The sequence below is a fragment of the Maniola jurtina genome, chromosome 22, assembly GCF_905333055.1.
Source record: "Maniola jurtina chromosome 22, ilManJurt1.1, whole genome shotgun sequence".
Lineage (NCBI taxonomy): Eukaryota > Metazoa > Arthropoda > Insecta > Lepidoptera > Nymphalidae > Maniola > Maniola jurtina.
In genome coordinates this window covers 5,710,245-5,732,397 of record NC_060050.1, presented here as the reverse complement: position 1 = coordinate 5,732,397, position 22,153 = coordinate 5,710,245, and the positions used below count along the sequence as shown (strand labels likewise).

The 22,153-nt window shown below is 37.0% G+C and overlaps 1 protein-coding gene across 1 annotated transcript; it reads right to left on the bottom strand.

The window, feature by feature from the left end:
- Nucleotides 1–1,183: 1,183 nt before the first annotated feature.
- Nucleotides 1,184–19,727, bottom strand: LOC123876622 (glycoprotein 3-alpha-L-fucosyltransferase A). The gene is made up of 8 exons (XM_045922912.1): nucleotides 19,421–19,727; nucleotides 7,202–7,436; nucleotides 6,525–6,685; nucleotides 5,847–6,087; nucleotides 4,819–5,016; nucleotides 3,415–3,647; nucleotides 2,323–2,494; nucleotides 1,184–1,454 (listed from the first exon to the last, which is right to left on the bottom strand). The coding sequence occupies exons 2-8, from the start codon at nucleotides 7,361–7,363 to the stop codon at nucleotides 1,269–1,271; spliced, it is 1,353 nt and encodes a 450-aa protein (XP_045778868.1). The 5' UTR covers nucleotides 7,364–7,436; nucleotides 19,421–19,727; the 3' UTR covers nucleotides 1,184–1,268.
- Nucleotides 19,728–22,153: the final 2,426 nt, after the last annotated feature.

Sequence of the window (22,153 nt, the reverse complement as noted above, 5' to 3'; positions counted from 1 at the left end):
TAGTAAGCATACTAATAATAATTACTATGGTTTTAATTAATATTAGTAAGTATGTGGTATACTTGCAATCGCGATGATTCAACTTAGTAAAAATATATTACCTATAAAAAACTTATACATATTTACGTTTCTGTAAATCCACATTTGTATGTCTTTGGTTAGATTGTGCTTAGATTTCACAAAAGTATTTGTGCATAAGACATTTAAAAATTGATAATTCTATAATTTTCGTCATTTTTCTGATCGAATATTACCTATATAAAGTAAATAATATACCTAAAGACTAGGTTTCTAGATTTGGGCCGACACGAAAACTTAGATAAAAATTATCTGATTCAATCTCAACTAGTTAAATCAGTAGTGTTTAAAAACATCGATAAATTAAGTATTTTAGCTCTCCCTGGCTTTGCCTTAATTCTACTATACCTACTAAGTAGTATGTTTTCACCTACAACTTTCCACTCGATTGTATATTTCAGCTAAGTATTGATTTCGTTTTCATGTATCATCACTTGTGGATGTTCTATTTCATGAAATTCGTTTAGTTATGTTTGTGTGAATGTAAACGTATCCATTGTTTAAGTGTGCGTGGCACTCGCTCTCCACTCTGAGCTACGGTTTACTACGCACACAAATATACGTTACTTACGCGGCTGAGCGAACTTCATGGAATATAAATTATCTAATAATGATCAATCTATCTGTAATCTGTCGATACATTACTATACTCTATCCGCGGAAAGAAGTTAGTATAGCGCTCTCTCTGTCTGTAAAGCCAAAAATCTCAGTGGACGTTACGAGTACCATCCATTTTGAGTCCACAACCAATCACAAACATTTAAAAAAAAAACTCGACATTCAATTCGAAAATGTTTTAATAAAATATTCGAAATTCAATTACAAAACATAGTTTCGTTTGTGATGGTTGGTGACTCAAAATCGTTAGCGCCCATTGAGATTTTTGCCTTTATAATTTGTATGAGACTTCGTAACAGAGAGAGCGCTATACTAACTTCTTTCCGCGTATAGAGTATAAGTAATACTATTATTTGTCATAAAATACCATAAAACTTTTGACAAATAACACTACTGTTAGGTAACTTATCGCCAGATTTACAGATAGGATTGATTATATTAATTTCGCCCATACGTAAATTCAAGTTCAGTCCGGGAAGACCGTACAGTCTGTAGATGTATACTATGTCTAAATGAGTAGTAAATAATGTTTGTGTTATCTGTGGCTCGGTGGTGGTGTGAGGGTCTATGATCTACGGAGGGTCGAGGACGCTGCGCGCCTCACGGGCCGCGGCGCGCCACTCCGTCCGCGTGCAGGCGGAGTCGCGCCACCACGCTTGCACGTCCGTGTAGTGAGCGCTGCGTTGCCTGCGAGCGTTCGCATGCACCATTGCGCAGACGCGGCAAAAGAAGTACGTGTTTATAAACTCGCCTGTGCCCTGTAAATTCAAATTCAAATCTAAAATATTTTTATTCAATTAGACTTTTACAAGTTCTCTTGAATCGTCAAAAGCATATACCACTGGTTCGGAATGCCTTTTCTACCGAGAAGAACCAGCAAGAAACTCGGCGGTTGGTCTTTTCAAAGATTTGATATACAAATATTATGCCATGTATAAAGGCAATTGAAGTCCTGCGCATTGCTGGAGCTGCTAAGCTGCTTGCATTGCTGTAAAGTAGATGCCATCATTGTCAACAACTTCTATAGACTAGTATAGTGCGCGCAACAAGTAGAGTGCCTGCATTTTGAGAATTCACTTGCCATTTTTGCTCTAGACCAACTTGAAGTTGTAACATGGCGGATTGCGCATGTCATAGACTAAGGATTAAATCCGAACTAAAAATTAAGGGCAAGCGACGGGTCTGCCCGCGAAATTCAAATTTTATTTGGTTTATCGCAATTTGTAAACTAATACGACAAAGTAGGCTTATGGCATTCTAATTGCGCCAATGGCAGTATCTTCTCCACGTGTTTATATAAAAAAATTTACTTGAAAGGGTCCAGTTTCAAAAATTAGCTCTAGTATCGACTAATTTGTGAGTTATAGTCGATACTAGAGCTAATTTCTAATAATCCAAGAAAATCGGTTTAGTCGTTTGAAAGTTATCAGCTCTTTTCTAGTTATTGTAACCTACACTTGTCGGGACGGTTATAAATTTTTAATTTACACTTGTATATGCTAAGGATAGGAATTAGCATTATTATTTTCCTACTCATTTAAGTAACAATAGCGTGTAACTGAAATGTTTGCTATAAAATCTTGCTTAAACCTCTGTTTGACAAGGATCTATTGTAGAGCTGGTTACCTTCCACTTAAAGTAGGAGTTATAAAGAGCATCGTCTTCATCGAGGCGACGTAAATAAGCGGCTAACTCCTCGGGGCCTGCGAATTCTTCAACGTGTATGTATGAGTTGTGCGGTGCTACTGCTGCGTACTCTGCTGGACGTGCTCCCATCACTATGGGTAGCACGTCGTGTCTGCAAACCGTAAAATAATTGAGGAGCTGGCGAACAAAACGGAGTAATTGCATGAAATAAAATTTTACAAGAGAAGCAACAACTGAATGTTGGCTGTTGAAAATTTACTGCGATTGTACCATTTTGATCGAAATAATGAATTTAGGACTCAATTTGAGTACAGCTGTAGACCGTTTTTCTTGAAAATATTTTCTGATTTGTATTCAGCGCGTCAAAAATGTCCTGATTAAAAAAAAAGTATTTAGATCAGAAGTGTAATCTGCGAGTATATCATTGACGAAGTTCTCGATTTTTCTAACTAAACTCGATTACATTAATATTATTTATTAAAATGAAATTAATCGTGATACATTGCAAAACTGTTCGTTAATGACTTCGGTATGGCTTTGATAACATTAATAACATAATGAGCAATAAAAAAAAACTCACAATGGCATTACAAAACAATTGTATTGTACGTTAAATATATTATTATATTAACTTATCGGTCCTTTATCTATGATCTAATCAGAACATTGTAGACTTAAATGTACTTGACATTGAAACTATAACAATAGCTAACCATGCCTAGATAAAATTGAGTATAGCTATACAACGACCATTAAGGATTTTTAAAATGAGTCCCGGATAAAAAGAAACTGAAACGACTAAATAAATAAAACAAAATAATGTAATTGAGACTAGTTTTGTTATTCCATCACAAGTTTGCTCTTGACTGCGATCACACCTGGTAGTAAGTGATGATGCAGTCTAAAATGGAAGCGGACTAACTTGGAAGCTAGGGTATTGGCAGTTTTTATTAAAACCATACCCCCTATGGTTTATACACGGCATCTACCGGAACGCCAAGTCGCTTGGTGGCACGGATTTGCCGGTAGGTTTCACCAAGACAAAAAGTCTAATTCTTAAAAGCAACTTACTGAAGTCCGTTCACAAAGAACTTTTCTGTAACATAATCGCGACAATTTGAGTTTTCAAAAGCTAGGTAGAACTTGTATTCTTTATCGAGCATTTCCAAACAGTTGGGATCAGTGCGCGGACAATGGTGTGACCCGCAAGCACCGTAAATGTCCACGGATATAAACTTGGATAACTGTCTCGCGTACTGTAACCGACGGTTGCGGGCGTGGCAGTTTGAAACGAACCATGCTACCTGAAATTAATTCAATTCAATTAATTTGGGTTTTGTACCCGAAGATTGCCAACGGGACGGCAATATTGTCGGTCGGTCAGTAATGAAAGATGACGTTAAAAAAATTTGTAAGTAGGTACTTCATCAATAACCTTATTGGTTGGTTGGTCAAAAAGTTTGAGCCGGTTCATACACATGATATATTTATAACCTTATTGATCTAACTATCAAACATATCTCCGCTTCGCTCTGCTTCAGTGGAAACTAACCCTAAAGGAGGTGCTTAGACGCACTGCGCATCCTGTGAATCTTTGTTTTCAATAAACCAATTTAAATAAACAACGCAAATTGTTCAAGTTTAAATACTTCCTAGGTACATACCTAGGAAGTACAACAAGATGATTGAAAATAAACGTTTTATTTATTTCAACTGTGCGTACGTAAAATATATAAGGCTGTATTCAGGTTTGTTATCAAAAAAGTGTAAATTAAAAATTTATAACACCCTCGATAAGTGAAGGTTACGGTAACTAGAAAAGAGCTGATAGCTTTCAAACGCGGGCTGAACCGATTTTCTTGGATTATAGCTCAGAACACTCGATCAAGCCACCTTTCAAACAAAAAAAAAACCAAATTAAAATCGGTTCATTAGTTTAGGAGCTACGATGCCACAGACAGATACACACGTCAAACTTATAACACCCCATTTTTTGGGTCGGTGGTTAAAAAGACTCGTCTTTACTTCACTTTACCGGTATCTGCCAGACTTATTCGTACGAATTTTCCGCTTGGAAAAAATGCGTTCTAGTGACCTATATTTTTTATTTTTATTGATATTCAGAGTGTCTAACTACTTGCATAACACACGATGAAATACTAGAATCCTGCAGATAAAATTTATAATTAACTCATGATAGTACCTGCCTTCAGACATAGTGTATAATGGGTGATTCACGCTACACATCTAACATGAATTAGTGCTTACAAAACTATAATATTTTGAATCCTGTAAATAATCGATCCCTGTGCAAAGTGTTTTGCATATTTGCATAATATTTATTTCAATCAAGCCCGGCCCAAACGTGGTGTGGCATGAATCCATTCTTATATTAGTAATTTTATTCTTGGATATTTTTGGATCACTATAATATCCATCATACCAGAGAGAGTAGTAGGTATTAATAAATAATACCTTCTTTGTTTTATTTGCTGCATAATTCTTCTCTGGCTCTTTATCCGTGAACAAATCATCGTAGTAAACCCATTTCTCATATGGGGCGACGATATCTGAATCGCGGCGATATGTTGACGTCCAGTTAAAGACGTCTAACGAGGTGGGTCTGAGAGACGCCGTGTGGTATGGACATTCCAAGTAATAGAGGATCCAAATCTGAAAAGCGGTTGTTTCTCAGTAAATATAATATATAATTTAAGCCTCGATAGCTCAACGGTTGAGGAGCGGACTGAATTCCGGAAGGACGGTGGTTCAAACCCACCCGTTGCACTATTGTCGTACCCACTCCCTGGCACAAGCTTTACGCTTAATTGGAGGGGAAAGGGGAGTATTAGTCATGATTAGCGTGGCTAGTATTCTTTAAAAAAAATGAAGGTAATCTATGACATTATGAGCGATTAAATGTGAAGACGTTGAATCGCTGTAATCATAGATATTATTAGTCCCTTATGCCCCTTTCATAAACAATGCAGGTTTGAGGCTAGACCCTAGAGGCTAGAGGAGGGATATTATCTAATTTATCAAACAAATTAGTTTAAGCACTTATTTATATAAATTAAACGTTAGGTACTTTGCTGCATACTTACCTACTCTAAATCCATACTCATTTTAATAACAAATGCAAAAGTGTGTCTGTCTGCTACCTACTTTTTTGACAAAGAAAACTTGCATGCCAGAGACAGACATGGGCTACTGTTTGTCCCGGAAAATCAAAATAGAGATCCGTGGGATTTAAAAAATCACCTAAATAGGCTCAATCAAATCAATAAATCAATCTATAGAGCTTATTTTGACTTTGCTCGGTATTATTAAGTTTCGTTGAAATAAGAAGATTTAGCAATAATATTATCGAGAAAATACCTACCTATAACGCTGGTTCGTTTTGAGTGTTTTATCTCTGAGCTAAGTCAAAGTTCGTTTTATGGATCTCGGCCCTAAATCCTCGTAAGTGAAGCGGGCATCATCTGCATTAGGTACCTACATACCTGATTAGGAGGTCTTTTCACATTAAAAGGGGTGTGATGATCTTTGTACAGAATAGCATCAGCGGTAGCGGCTTCTCTAGCATCTGCAGTGAGGGAGCATCGGTCCACGGGACACTTGTTCCTGATGAACTCTGTCCTTCCTCCTGAAACTCCCCAAGTCCCTAACCCGTTTGCTAATAGTATCTTCTTAATGGGTATGTCCTCATCCTTAGGCAACGTATAAGAGAGCTGTTCGACTATTCTGTAAATAAAAAATCTAGAAATAGGTACCTACTGACAAAACTGCACCTGTTAACTATATGCGGTGCGTAGATTAATGGGTGTTAAGACTCTTGAGTTACAATTATTATGATCTTGTACAAGAATGTGATGACAATGAAGCTGCGATAGCCTTGTGGTTAAGGTACACACACCTATAATTTTTTGGAGGTATGTGTGTTTGAAACGATTAAATATCACTTCCGTTAACGTTGAGAGAAAACGCCCCGAGAAAAAATGCATGCCTGAGAGTTCAATATGTCCTCAAAGGTGTGTGAATTCTGCCAAATCGCACTGCGACTTCTGAGAGGAGGGACTTCTGAGATGAGAAGGGCTCTGTAGTGGGCCGGCAATGGATTAATCCAGATGATGTAGAAGAACTAATCATCGAAAGTTTAATACTCCTTATCCTTTTCTTACCTGTCATCGCCAGGTGCATCTTCAGGGAACAGTTTAGCATTAGGCTCGTGATGCCAAGGTCGTTGTTCACCACCGAACATGAACCACGGCCGTCGGGGCTCTTCTAATTCGACATCTTTGTTGAGACTATTTACCTGGATCTCATCTTCTATTATAGAGTTCTGAAATAAACAAGCAAAAAGTAATATCAAAATATTATTTTTCTACTGAATCTTTTCTGTCATCTTTACATAAGTTTGTTTTTCAATACTAAGTAAGTAGGTACCTACTTATAAGGAACAAATCCAAAAACCGTGAGTTTGTGGTCACATCACAAAAAAAATTAAAATGTGTTCACGAATTAATTTACTAAATCACACGAAGAGGCGCAGTTCGTCATTAATTTGCAGTGTTCTACTTACATAAAAGTGTTAGGTATATCTTGTAAGATAGTACGGAACCTTATAGTGTACGAGTCCGACTCGCACTTGACCGGGTTTTTTCTGAGAATAATCGTCTTCGTTGCCTTACTGCTAGTCTAGGCAATAAAGAAGATTATTTTCAGGGTACCGCTCAGAATTTGATATGGCCCAGCAAGTAAGGATTTAGGTTTTTAACAATACAACTACACCATCTTGTGGGTAACTGAAAGCTCAGCCGTGCAATTTTGTCACAAAGATATCTAAAACTAATCGAACCTGAATGTGTATGTCTTCCTTCGGCTGTGGCGGTGCCGACGGCAACCTCGCGGGAGCGGTGAACGACGGCGGTCGCGGTAGCAGCAGCAACGCCAGTGCAGTCAGCAGCAACGGGACCAGCAGTGCTACGCGCCGCAGCATCCGCGCCGCGCGCGCCCACATGCCCACTCAGCGCGCTTGCGCTTGCCGCCCTATATGCTCGCCCATCTCGTACTCACTATCGCACCACAAACATCTGTGAAGGTATTTACGTCGATATACAGTTTCATAAAGATTCAAGAGCAAACTCAAAGTATTTATTCAAAATGGATACCATTGCAATTTGTAAGTCGGTACTTAACTATACTTTTTGATTGTAAGTTGTTGAATTTGTAAGGTATAGAGTATAGATACGGAAACTTAAAACTAAAGCTACAAGAGTTCCAATCCAAACGCATCTGATCTGAGAAGAGCCCCTAACAAACTCAGCCGGGTATTCTTTTCATTAACACCATATCACTTAAACTTATTGGAACTATCGAAACTGTTAAGCAACTCATTCCTCAGCTTTCTTATCTTTTAATCTTATCAGTTAAGATAGCGCAGTCTACGTACGTATTTACATGATACTCTTTATCATAGAAAATCAGAGTTCTAGCAAGTTTTTTTTTTTAAAAAGCTACCCGTGCGAAGCCGGCCGGGCGGCGCGGCGGCGACGGGTCGCTAGTAAACAAAAATAAATACCTATATTGTGTACATGTAAGTATGTTGAAAAAAAGGCATAAAATGGGTAGGATCGTAGGATCTAAAAAAAATTCAAATAGAACTTCATTAAAAAATCCTAAATATAGAGTAGCAAAATCAGTAAAAACGTCAAAATTTAGACATAAGTTATGATTATGACATTATAGGTCACATTGAATTTATGTGCTCTTAAAAAATCCATAACAGCAAGTCCCTTAAAATCTTTATCTTATATTTTCATCATGGTTCGCCCAAGGGTTCGCCCATGAGTTCGGCCAATTTTTTTACGATTACAAACTGACATATTTACAGTTGGAAACAATTTTAGCAGCAAATAGTTAAGTACACATAACCTTCCAAGGTACGGAACCCTCAGTGAGCGAGTCCGACTTGCACTTGGCCAGTTGTTTAAACCATAGAGTTTTACGGCCGAAGTACCAACTACCACCTATAAAATCAATCCATCTATAATCTCTCGATAGGTTACTCAGAAACATTATTATGTAGGTTCGATATAATATTATACCTATTTTTCTAAAAGACCATAAACATCCTACTCTGGATCAATAGCAAGGGCAACGTTATTGAATACCTGAATACCGAAGTATTAACTTATCGACAAAATATTACCTTCAGATTACAGATAAGATTAATTTTTACCCGAATGCGGCGAAGCCAAAAGGAAGTGTTATGATTTTAGCAGTCTATGTATGTATTTAATTTTGCCTTTAGTGATTGTGATTATCATGACCTCAGGCTTTCCTATATAAACTTTATCTAACGAATTTATTTAGTAGCGGAATAAATACTATAAGTATACCAAGTATACTTACTTATAATTTATATGATTGTATTTTATATGTGTAGCTATTAGCTACCTATTCTACGGAGAGAAGTTAGTATAGGTCTCTGTTACGTAATCCCATACAAAATATGACAGAGCCAAAAAGCTCAATGTGCGTTAACCATTTTGAGTCGGTGTCAGTGAGAGTAGGTGAGTCAAAATGATAAACGCCCAAGAAGTTTTTGGGCTCTGTTATTTGTACCTATGAGAGCCATATACAGAGCTTACACTAACTTTCCGTGAATAGAGTATTGGTAGCTGTACCTACTGTCCAGATTGATAGGTTGAACTTGGTTTGGTTGAACTACATAATTTCAAAATAACTGCTACCTATTTGATTAGCAATCGTATATAATGTTTGATCAGTGGCTGTAGTAACTGTACTTGCGTCGCGAACACGTAGCACGTAGTTACGAGTCTGGTGACAAAACGGTTTCAAATTAGCGCTTCGAGAAACGCGGTTTCGTTGTTGGCCATTGTAAACAAAGTCAAGTTCGTGAACTATCTCGGTATAGATCGGTACCTAGCTACTAGGTACTAGGTCCTATAGTACCTACTTATACCTAATAAAACTGTAACTAGACGATTTCTGTAAATTAAATATATTTTTTTAGGGTTCCGTACCTGAAAAGGAATAACGGAATTCTTATAGGATCACTTTGTTATCTGTCTGTCTGTCTTGTCTGTCAAGAATTCTATATGGTACTTCCCGTTGACCTAGATTCATGGGCAGGTAGGTAGGTCTTATAGTACAAGTAAAAGGAAAAATCCGAAAACTCTGTATTTGTATGAACAAATAATAATTAGTACTTTCAACTTTCAAAGTAAGATTACTATACCAAGTGGGGTATCATATGAAAGGGCTTGACCTGTGCATTCTGAAACAGATTTTTATTTATATTTATGCATAATAGCTTTTGATTTGTCGTGCAAAATGTTGAAAAAATACCCGAGTACGGAACTGTCGGTGCGCGAACTTGACTCGCACTTGGCCGGTTTTTTGTAGGCAGGTATATCACGAAGTAGGTAGATATCAGCAAAAACTGCAGTAAACAACCTAATCATTCGACTGGCTTTCCGCTTTACTAAAAAATTATCTATCATAATATCGTGATGTAGGTATAGGTACGTATAGCTATTATATTATTATTCTGTGGTATAGGTAACCTTTTTATAATCTACCTATGATAAGCACCTATCAATTATTCGAGTGAAAAATTGTATGTAAGTTACAGTTACCAAGTTATGTCCTCATTATCATTATCACTTATCAGTATCGCTGATTGCCGTAGACTGCTATTTTTTTTATTCTAACTGGGAGGATATAATATATGCCATTGTGAAACGATTCTTCTACGTTATTACAATAATAATTCAATAGTAATTATCAAATAGATCTACAGCTAATTGCCACCTCGGATTTCATAGTTTTTTTTTGCTTTAAAGAGAGGTTTCCAAAAGCATTATTCTCATGATAACATACCCTAATCAAAATGATTATACTACTAAGATATACCTACATATTATAAGACTGATAAAGCCGTTTCACGGTTTTATTCATAGAAGTAAGTTCTACATTATTATCTAAATGCCAGTATTTTTATCGATACGCATAACAACACGTGTTCTGAGGTATAGTAGGTACCTAGGCACCTACCTATATTGTTGTGCTGCAGTAGGTATACATTTTAATGGTGCTTTTATAGATTTCTGTATGTGGATACCTACCTATATTTAGATACTTTTGTTTTTACTATTGTATTTTGATTTTTCTTACCGTAGATATAATATCGTCGCGGCGCATGTAAAGTCCGCTATGAACTATTTTTTTAGGATTTTTGTTTTTATGTCATTTTGTATGGTTTTAAAAGGCGTGTGTACCTACATGTAGAAACCCGTTGTTTATAGCATGTGCAATAGTCCAAGAGATAATCTTTTTAGCTATAGGATTTTGATCCTAAAGTAAAGCATATTTTTCAAAAACTTTAAGTTTAAAAGAGTCTCCTGAAAAATTGTGATTTTTCACTGTTTTTAAGAATCCCGCTTTTCCAGGATAAAAGTTGCCTATGTGAATTTCCGGGACGCAAGCTATCTCTGTATCAAACATGTAAATCGGTTAAATGGATGGGCTTTTAAGAATCCCGTAGAAACTCTTTGATTTCCCAGGATAAATGAAGAATAATATAGAAGAATAGGCCTATGGCTTTCCCGGGGTGCAAGCTAACTCTGTACATCAAAATCGGTTAAACTGTTGAGCCGTGAAAAGCAAGCAGACAGGCAGACAGACACACTTTCACATTTATAATATTAAGTAGTATGGATAACAATGTGACCGAGCCCAGAAAGGTTTTCATGTGCCTCGTAACAAATGCTGATAAACAGACTCAAAACAGGATATTGACGCTACAATCCTTCGGACACGTAGGCGGTAGGGTAGAAATCATTCGTATACCGTGGAAAATGCATGACAGACATTTTCAAAATCAGTCAACGCTTCCCCACTGTCATGATACTCGTAAATACCCGCGATTGCCTAATTATGAGCTTTTATGGTACCGCCTTTAGGTGTCAGGTTATGGAATGCATATCAAAGCAATGATCGGCTTTGATAAAAAATGATTACCTAGTAGGCAGGTAATTAATTAAATGCTTGTTTAAGAAAAGCTTTTACGATGTTTTTGTTGCATTTTGCTACCCGGAATAGCTGTTTACAACTAAGGCTTAATTTTAGGCAAGGTTCAATCACTAGGTATTTTTAAACCCCGACCCGAAAAGAGGGGTGTTATAAGTTTGACGTGTGTATCTGTGTATCTGTCTGTGGGATCGTAGCTCCTAAACTAATGAACCGATTTTAATTTAGTTTTTTTGTTGTGTGAAAGGTGGCTTGATCGAGAGTGTTCTTAGCTATAATCCAAGATAATCGGTTCAGCCGTTTGAAAGTTATCAGCTATTTTCTAGTTAGTGTAACCTTCACTTGTCGGGGGTGTTATAAATTTTTAATTTACACTTGTTAATTTGATTAAATACCTATAGTACGCGACAAGTCGAGATGGCAATCGGGGTGGGGACGCCCCGCACAGCGCCCTTGCTAACCCGGTGCAGTATAGCGCGGGCTTACCCTGATTACCATTTCGACCCATCGCGTATTTATACCTACTTACGTAGACTATTCTTGTAAACAAGGCTACCTTTTTTCCTGTAGGGTACGCTCTTCCAACTATGGTTATCCGTTATTAGCACAGAGGTTATTAAATTTTAATTAGGTATTACATGGGTATTACACAATATTATTGTAGCGAATTGTTTCAAAGGTAGGTATCTATTTAGATAGGTATACCGTGAAAACAATTACTCTTTTTAATCATTAGGTATTATTCCGTTATCATGGGTTCTACCACGCATAACCAGAAACTCCGTGGGTTCTACGCTGTTATGTATTTATCATGCAAATCAACGATAGATATTATTGACTTGCTATTATTAATACTTAGTTTACAAATATACCTAACGCATTGTATATGTACCTATATCCAATAGGAATTGAAGGCGTACGTTTGATAACAATATTGCATTTGCGCAAACGCAGGTGGCCTTTAGAGCTGATACGAGACATATTTGTATTATTGAAATGTTTAATATCTAAGTACGTAGAGTCAGCAACAAAGCTAGGTTGGCACCCACCAGTACAAGCGACTATGGGCGGGTGCAAACCTAACTTTGTTGCTGACTGTACCTATGTATGGGAAAAAGATAAAGATCATAGCTGGGTCCATAGCTCAACTGAATAAATACTACCTAGCTAAGGGGAGCTTTATCATACCTACCTATTGATGTCACCATCAAAACGCGCGAAGACCACCTAATCTGGGAAATTTTAAGTTCTCCGAAAAAATGCTGGCGTTACAAAATAATAACTGAATTTCCTGAATTTCTATATTTTCTCATTTATCATTAAACCTATAGATAGTCGGTAAATGAAGTACAGTACAACCAAATTAAGAAATCTTTGTCATTGTCCGGCAACGGTCGTATGATACACATGATATTGACTCCTATTTGTTTAGGGCTCTTACGATTCAATGATTCGGGTGTTTCTGGGAATACACGAATTTTGCACCTTGTTATAAACAAATAGGAGTCAATATCATGTGTATCATACGACCGTTGCCGAACAGTGACGAAGATTTCTATGCGCATTATTAATTTGGTTGTACTGTAAAATTGTGAATATGGGATGACAAGATGTTTAGAAACATAGGTAACATATGTGTAACATCCAGTCAGAAACCCTGACATCATAGACTTATAATAATTAATGTGAAAGTGCGTTTGTTTGTTGGTTTATTGGTTTGTCTTTCAATCACGTCGCAATGGAGCAAAGGATTGACGTGATTTTTTGCAAGCGTTAAAAAAGAGTTCCCACGGGATTTTTATAATCTAAATCCACGCGAACGAAGTTACGGGCATCAGCTAGTATAAGAATATAAAAATGGTAGTAAGTATCGTAAAAAGCCTTAAAACAAAATATTACACAGGCCTTCTAAATCCGAGAACTTCTCATTTTGAGAAGAGACCCGTTTAGTTCTCAGTAATCGATCGGTGATATCGATCGGTTTGATCATGATGATGATGATTCTAACTAGTTCCATCTAGTATCCATTTTACCCTACTATGATAATATATTGTACATATATACAAAGACATAATTATTCAGTACGACGGTCTGGGAAAATTATTACCGTAGATGCCTACTGGCAGCTACTGGTTTGGTTATTGGAATGTTTATACGAGCTCATCCGCACTCAATGTTATGTTTAAAACGTGCATGTACCTAGGTACGTTGCATAATAAATGGCAAGAGTTCGTGGTGATCGTGTTGATGGCATTCTCAAACTGCTTTCGTGCCGGATGTTACAAACGTAGTACCTAACCTATCTAACACAACTGCTACAATTAGAAATAATATTATAACAGACAATTTTATTGTACTTAATTGTACCTATACTATAAAGAGAATCACTGTAAACCAATAGATACGAGACAGATTTAGATAGGTACATGGGACCCCCTCAAAGTTTACAAAATATGTACAACCAAACAGCCCAAAAACTGGCGATGATTTTTATGATATACGTAGGTACTCCACGATCCGCTTTTCAAAACACATAAATAAAGCATACAATCAGTGGCGTAGCTACCTAGGGGCTAGGCGGGGCAGTGCCCCGGGGCCCTCAAGCTCAGGGGGCCCTCGAATCCTTACCAGAATATATCAATCGAACTGAACTTTTGAAAAAACTTCCCATTTTGAAAATAAATATTACAGGCTGTCGCCTAAATTCTTTCAGTGGGTTGATGATACTCATAAAGTAGCTTAGCATTTTTAAAGTATTTGTATATTATTTTAATGTTTTTACTTGATAAAACTTAACCAGTTTAGATAGCAGTGGGGCCCCATTTTTTGACTTGCCCCAGGGCCCTTGGTTACGTAGCTACGCCACTGCATACAATCCACCTATTACTTTATATTCTAAATCTATAAGGATCTATTAATAATGATATGGTTGTATTCTATAATTAAAATTAGGTTGGATTGTGCAACACCACATGGATATTGTCGGGCTTTCACCATTATCGCGGACTACATCTGTCACACTGCGCGCGCGCATCGCTCGTCCACTTCAAACAAACAAAAAATAAGCATTAGCAAATGGGTCACCAACGCAATGTTTTCATACCTCGCGATCGGATTATCATTTTTTTGATACTTTTAAGTTTCAATTTAATAAGGTAGGTTCGTAGGTTCCTACTGATAAGTAAGACCTACAATTAAGTATTACCTACCTGCCATGTAATCATACGGATATGATTAACATTATTATGTGCATTATAAATACAGACTATTTCAATTTTTTTCCTTAAAAGTAATAAAAGTTAAGTGTTAAGTATTGATTAGCTGTCACACCTTAGACAAGATTATGTACCTACAGTATTATAAACTTTGTACTCATTAAGAATTCACTTAGATACATGAGAAACAATATTATAAAGAATTTAATTTAATTAATTTTTGTTTTTATGTTTTGCTCTTTGAAATAGAAGTAGGCATAAAGCTCGTTCTCAGGGTGGACTGCGACAACAGTTCAAGCATATATTAATTTCGTTTGGAATTTACATAGGGTAGGGTAGGTTCACAGGGATTGTAACTTTATACGAAAACTGGGTGTCACTAGGTAGGTACGTACAAACAGCCCTACCTACCTATTGTGTCTCGACCTCGCCAGCTCATTTATTTTTCAGTAACATTTCCTTAACATTTGTCTGTGACTTTCACACTTGTTTTTGTAAAGTACGCGGCTTGTACGCGGTTTAATGTTTAATGTTTGTAACTAGTGGTTCGCCCCGGACGAAGACCTCGCGGTATCCCATAATTCCCATGAGATAACTATAAGGTTAAGATTTCCGTAAGGTTTTAACTACATATATATATATATATATATATATATATATATATATGTAATACATAGTTAACTTTTAAGATTAGACGCATAAAGAGCTATTGGAGATGGTTGAGTTTTGCAATAATGCTTCACACTAATTTTAGTATTTGTTGTACAATTAGGTACAGGATATACCTAACTGAAATTATACACAAGTTTCAGTTTTTAATATGTAGCCATTTTTGACATATTATAGCGTCGAATTTAATCATAATCTCCACTTTAATGCCACCCAGGTAGGGTACCTACCTAGTGATACTCGACTACTATCAAGACGAGTCCAATGAGTAATGAATGACATATCATTTATCAAAATCGGTTGAGCCCTTGAGTATATGAGTGGACATATAGGAAGGGATGTACATACATACACACACCTACAGGTCAAACATATTCTATAGAATACCTACAGCTGTATAGTTATAAATTATAATGTATGTTAGATTTTAATTCATGAGAAAGAATTCTCTATAGAGCTGGGTATTACTGTTTATGCAACCCGTCTCTAATTGTGTAGAAATAAAGGTAGGTAAGTAAATCAAATCGGACGTTTGCCGTGTGGATTACGATTTCAAGTGGAACCATTAGCTAGCTATGTATGTACCCACTTATCGCTATTTTGCAGAAAATGTTCATTTCAATAATAACTCATGACTTTAACTAATAAGGTGATCAGGGTCACACATTAACTGGTCTAGCGAACCTACGAACATTGTCCTGACTGAGCACATACCTACCCAGAACTACATAGGACATCGTTTTCAGGGTTCCGTATCCGAAGGGCCTACGGGACCCTATCACTAAGTCTCCGCTGCCCGCCCGTCCGTCTGTCTGTTGGTCAGTGGGCTGTTATCTCGTGAATGTGTACCCATTTAAGTAGGGATGTATTGCCACTATAACAACAAATTATAAAAAATTCAAAATGACTGCCATGAAAATTTTCGAAAAATCGCATTAGGTTAGGTTTTCGAAAATTTGGTAATAACTTCTGTGCTTGTCCTCCTAATTACCTGAAGCCACCATATTGTTAGGTAGGTACCTACTTATGGATAGACGGTAGGTATATGGACGACAAGACAAGGACTATGTTAAATAACAATAAGACATTACCAAGTTATGAAGATGGATAGTACTTAGGCAGTAGCTTTACCAATCGTGTAACGTATTTAATACAATCGTTAGCACGTACATTCTATAACAAACGTACCACATACACATCTAAATAAATAAAATACAATGTACAATATTATAGAAGCCACTAAGTAGATACCTACCTGTACACTACTAATTTTAATTAGTTAAAGTACCATAAAAATAATTCTCCTCAGTCGAATTCGATACTTACAAACAACTTAACACGTTTATGCATTTTAAAAATGTGAATCCAGTTTTCTAAAATCTCCATTAATAAAATCATAACCCTTCCTTTCGGCTTTGCCGTAGTCGGGTAAAAATAGCAATAGGTACCTACTAAGAAAATTAGCTCTAGTATCGACTAATTTGTGAGAATTAGTCGATACTAGAGCTAATTTCTTAAACTGGATCCTTTCAAGTAAAGATTTTTATATAAACCTGTGAGGATGATACTGCCATTGTCGCAATTAAAATGCCATAAGCCTACGTTGTCGTACTAGTTTACAAATTGTGAAAAACCAAATTTGATTTTCGCGGGCAGACCCGTCTCGTACCCATTAAGGGCCGGCGCACATATGGCGGAGCGCAGCGCAGACTATTTTTAACAGTCAAAATATTATCGACATTGTCCTCATTGAAATAATATCTAAAATCAATTGTGCATCCGTGCAGATACTCGCGCATCCGCGCGCAATCCCGCGCATTCTTTGGTAGGAATTCGCGTAGGTAATGTGTCCCGCGATTAGAAAACTTCGCGGGTATGCTCTGCGCTGCGCTCCGCCATATGTGCGCCGGCCCTAATTGATCAAAATTCAAAATATTGTTACGGTAAATACCTACATGTGACGCGCGGCGTTGTTTTATACTGTTTTGTTATTTGCAAATCGCAGCGTAGATAGGTAAATACATATACCTAGTTAGTGTGCCCAGACATTTAAAACAAAATAGAAATAACTTTGTAAAAGTGATAATCCAATTGCACATAAAAAATAAACCTTTCTTTTAGATATTAGGGTAGGTATAGGGTAGATACTTGGCCATTATACGCACCACGCGACGTGCAACGCGCCGCGTCTCCAGAACCCGCAACTGCCTCAACCCTCAACTACAACTGATTGCAACAGACTTATTATAGCTTGCACTGACGGAGATAGTTTTTAATCCGGGAAAACAGAGTTTCTACGAAACCTACTTAAATCTATGTTAGATAACGAAGTCGGCGGTATGGTAAAAGCAAAGGGTTCTATTACTATTAAGCGGAATTCACATTACGAAATTAGTGACGCAACATTAATTTCATTATCAATTGTACGTGTAAACGTCTTATTTTCGTAATGCATGCATTGCGACGTTTACACGTGTAAAATTGATAGTGAAATTATTAAGAGGCGTCTCTCCGTCACTCGCTCCATATAAACGTAGTTCGTCTCTCATTGGAATACTAACTAACCATACTCAATGGAATTTTGTAGAAACGTTCCGGGAACTAATATCTATGCCTGTGGTTTTCCAGATTTCCGTTAAAATATTCGGTTTCAAAGTTGCGCGGTCTTAAAAATTCACATACAAATCTTTGAGCCCCTGTAATTTTAAAACTAAATATTTTTAGAAAAATCTAAAACACCACAGGCACAGATATTAGTTTCTAGAATATGGACTTTGGTTGCTTAATATTCAAATAAAATTGGGACTACGATTGTATGGAGTAAGTGACGGAGAGAACCCAGTTAATGTCGTGTAACTATAAATATCGTGCCACTAATTATTTCGTAATGTCGCTTTAATCAATAAGTACTTACTTTGAGTAAGTAAATAAGTTTTCAAATGTTTGATTAGCTAGCTTTACCTACATAGTAGCATCCGCGCCACATCTATAGAAGTTTTAAAATAGGTTCAATATTTATATGATTTATGTGATACCTACAGCTACACACAATATACAGTGTACAGCTAGCCTTATTGTTTCAAACGAATGAAATGGTGAGTTTATGAAGCGGAAAAATTTTAGTGTGAAAAGCCGATAGCGACTGGGTAAGTATAGGTAGGTAGCTATATGCTGCGCTCGATTGAAGCATGAACACAGAAAGTACATGAAACACTTAAAAGCTCTGCCAAAGAATAGTGGATTGTGTAACTGTAGAGTAGACAGAGTCGAATGATGGAATGAAACTGTAAGTATTATTGAATTAGATTTTATAAAAGTCTTGAAGTTTTGTAACTAACTACTGCCCTCGAACAGTAGGACCTAATTTTGAACTTTTGATATTTTAGTCCTGTTCGTAAACTGTAGCTAATTTTTAGCCGATAGTTGAGTTCATTGTTAATGATTACCAGAAAAAAATGTTCAAGAACGTTTTACAGAAAGAGGAAAAAATGAAATCCACTGACGTATGAAAATTGTAAAAAAATCCCAAAAAAAATTCTGTCCTAAAGTAGGTGCTAAAAATCGTTGAACATAAATACCTAGGTAGATACCTAGGGGTAATTTGGATACCCGTTAATATAAATTTTTGTTTTGGACGTCATTTCAACGGCCATCCTGTATTAATTAGTAGGTGCCTACGCACCTACACAGCCTTAATAATAAATACTTAATTAGTATAATAGGTTCATGGTTCCTACAGTTCGATAACAAACGAAAAGAGTAGTAATTGTCAATATAAGTAGAACTTATTACTGAATAATAAAACTTCGCATTGATAACCTACTTGGTACTTACCTATCTAAGTAATTAATTCAAATGCCAATTTGAAAATACCATTCCACATTCAGATGATAAAGGAGTCTCTTATACCTGTCTACATTTAATAATTAAAAAAGTGTGTACCTAAGTAGGTACCTACTGCCTATCTATTCCATTGTTTTTTTAACTCGGTGTAAAACACGAGAAAATATGAAGTTAAAGTAGGTACATAAATAATTACTTAACTTTGATTTATCTTTACGGTACCTAAAATTTATATACCTAGACTTTTAGCCTTGCCTTGTTACGTTTTAAAATTAAGAGTGTATTAAACTTACATAAGTAAACAACGCAGTGGACGCTGTGTAGATTTAGCTAACTTAGTCTTAATTTTCAGTAAGTATATATTTTTCCAATTTCACTGATTTATCAACACAGAATTTTCACGATAATTTTCACGTCGGGTGTGTGCGCGTTTCACTCAACTGTGCATCGGGCATCGATAGCCAGAGGCGCGCGCTTGCCGCGTTTTGCGATGCGTTATTGGCGGCGCGCGGTCGTGCGCGCGCAGGCCGTGCTGCCTGCGGCATATCTCTGCATTGACGTGACAAACGCCAAAACACCGCCGTGCCGTGTTGAACACGCCGGGGCAGACCTCCACTTCCACGTATCAATTCATTGACATGTGCTGCCAAACCGCAAAATAATAAGTCTACCATTTAAACTTAAAACGAGAGCGGTGATAGTCTAGTCGTTACGTTGGCCTCATAATCGAACGGTCCGGGGTTCTATCCCGGGTACGCACCTCAACTTTTCGGAGTTATTATAATTTGCTTGAACGGTAAAGGAAAATATCGGGAGGAAACCTGCATGCCTAAGGTCCCATGATGTTCTCAAAAGTGTGTGAAATCACCGATCCACACTTGGCTCGATCGTGGTAGAATAGAATAGATTTTTATTCAAATAAACTTTTACAAGTGCTTTTGAATCGTCAAATAATTTACCACTGGTTCGGAATGCCGTTCCTACCGAGAAGAACCAGCAAGAAACTCGGCGGTTGCTCTTTTCAATAATATTATTATATAATATTAAGTAGACTATGGACAAACACCCTTCCTAATATGAGAAACTAGTGTTCAGTAGTAGGCCGGTGACTGATTGATCATGATGATGAACTTGAAACTGTATCAAGGCATCACAGCGCGCCTTCACAAGTTTAAATCGCCACGCGTCTTTGAGCCAACAGATTTCGATAGGAGAGAGGGTGAATTTTTCGTATTTGGAAAGAGGAATAGGTAATAGTATTGACTGAGGAATGGAAATGAAATAGGCGCTTGGCTCAAATTTCGGCCACGCCTGGACGGTCGGCTTGCGGTATCTAGCTAGGTACCTACTCAGTCTGTGATTGCGCTCTAGTAATAATTTATTATACTTATTATGCATTCCCGAGAAGTATTTTGCATGCGTCAATGGAGCTAGACAGTAAAATGCAGCCCGGGTGAGAAGGCTATGCCTCGAATTTTGGCTTGTTGGTTGAACATTTCTAAAGGAAGAAAATCAGTCATTGGTAGGGCGATCGCAAAACAAGTACTTAGTCCTATCTGAAGTTAGAATATGAGCAGGTTATAGTTCTTATGACAAGCCTGGCTTGGATATTGTGCAATGCGCGGTCATACACCCACGAGTAGTTTCAGTTTGGACTACGTAATTGTTTTAATCGCACTACATAAAAGAGTTTATTTCACGCCAAGCGATTTAGCGTTCCGGTACGATGACAATTGTCATATTATTCTTGCCAAGTCAGCCCATTTTCATCTTAGGACGGCATCGTTACTTAATAAAAGTAGGTATCTATAGCACCGTAAGATCGCAGTCACAGAAGATAGCTAAATGAATAAAAAAATCGCAGACCAATAGGTATGATCAGAATGATTTTATGAAAGCATTTGACTCGTTCATACTTGTCTCCCCAGTTTGTTTTTGATGAGTTACCAATCGGTCAGTTACTAGTAAATAAAATTAATGATAACTACAGTAATCGGCAATTTGTTGTTTTGACAAAGCATTTGTTCACTATGAACGTAGCCGCATTCCATGAGCACAAAATTCACGTAAAGCGGGTTTAGTTACGTCTCTGTTTATTCCGACTATGGTCTCCCCACAAGCGTGCTTATAAGGTCAAACTCGTTTGTTGCTTCAGACTTCAGAGTGGTCATAAGGATTGCCGATTTACTATAGTGTAGTATTGTGTGGTTTTTCATAGAAAAATTTAAAAATCTAATTTCAATATCAGAACTTTGAATATTATGTTTTATCAAGACAATTTGCTCAATCTGAAGATATTTTTTGTAACATAGATAATGTTATCTTTATCCTGTGATAGAAAAGGCTAAATCTAAATATATAAAAGGAAAGCGATCTAACTGACCGATCTAGCAACACACAGTTCAAACTACTGGAGGGATCGAGGCTGGACATGCTACATCCGCTAAAGGATTTTTGAAAAACTCTCTTAGAGGGTAAAGTAGGTGTTTGAAATTTGTGTAGCCCACGCGGACGAAGTCGTGGGAAAAGCTAGTAAAATATATGTGTTAAAGTCTGTCTAATGAAAGCTGAGTATATTTGCTTGGAGGCTTGAGAGTGATTTATCACACTGATCAAGATCACACTAATATTATAAAGGCAAAAGTTCGTGTGTATGTGTGCTTATATGTTTGTTACTCCTTCACGCAAAGAAATTTGAAATGGAGATAGATAATCTGCTGGATTAGCACGTAAGCTACTTTTTATCCTGGAAAATCAAAGAGTTCCCACGGGATTTCAAAAACCTAAATCCACGCGGACGAAGTTGCGGGCATCACCTAGTATAAACACTAATATTATAAAGGTTAAAGTTTTTTGCACATTTATTTTTATGGCTTCACCTGATTTTGTTAGTAGATATACCTATATTATTTACTAGAGGATGATCGCGGCTTCGCCCGCGTGGATTCCGGTTTTTTTTTTAATCTTGTAGAAACTCTTTGATTTTCCGGGATATAAAGTGGCTTATGTACTTCCCCGGGATGTAC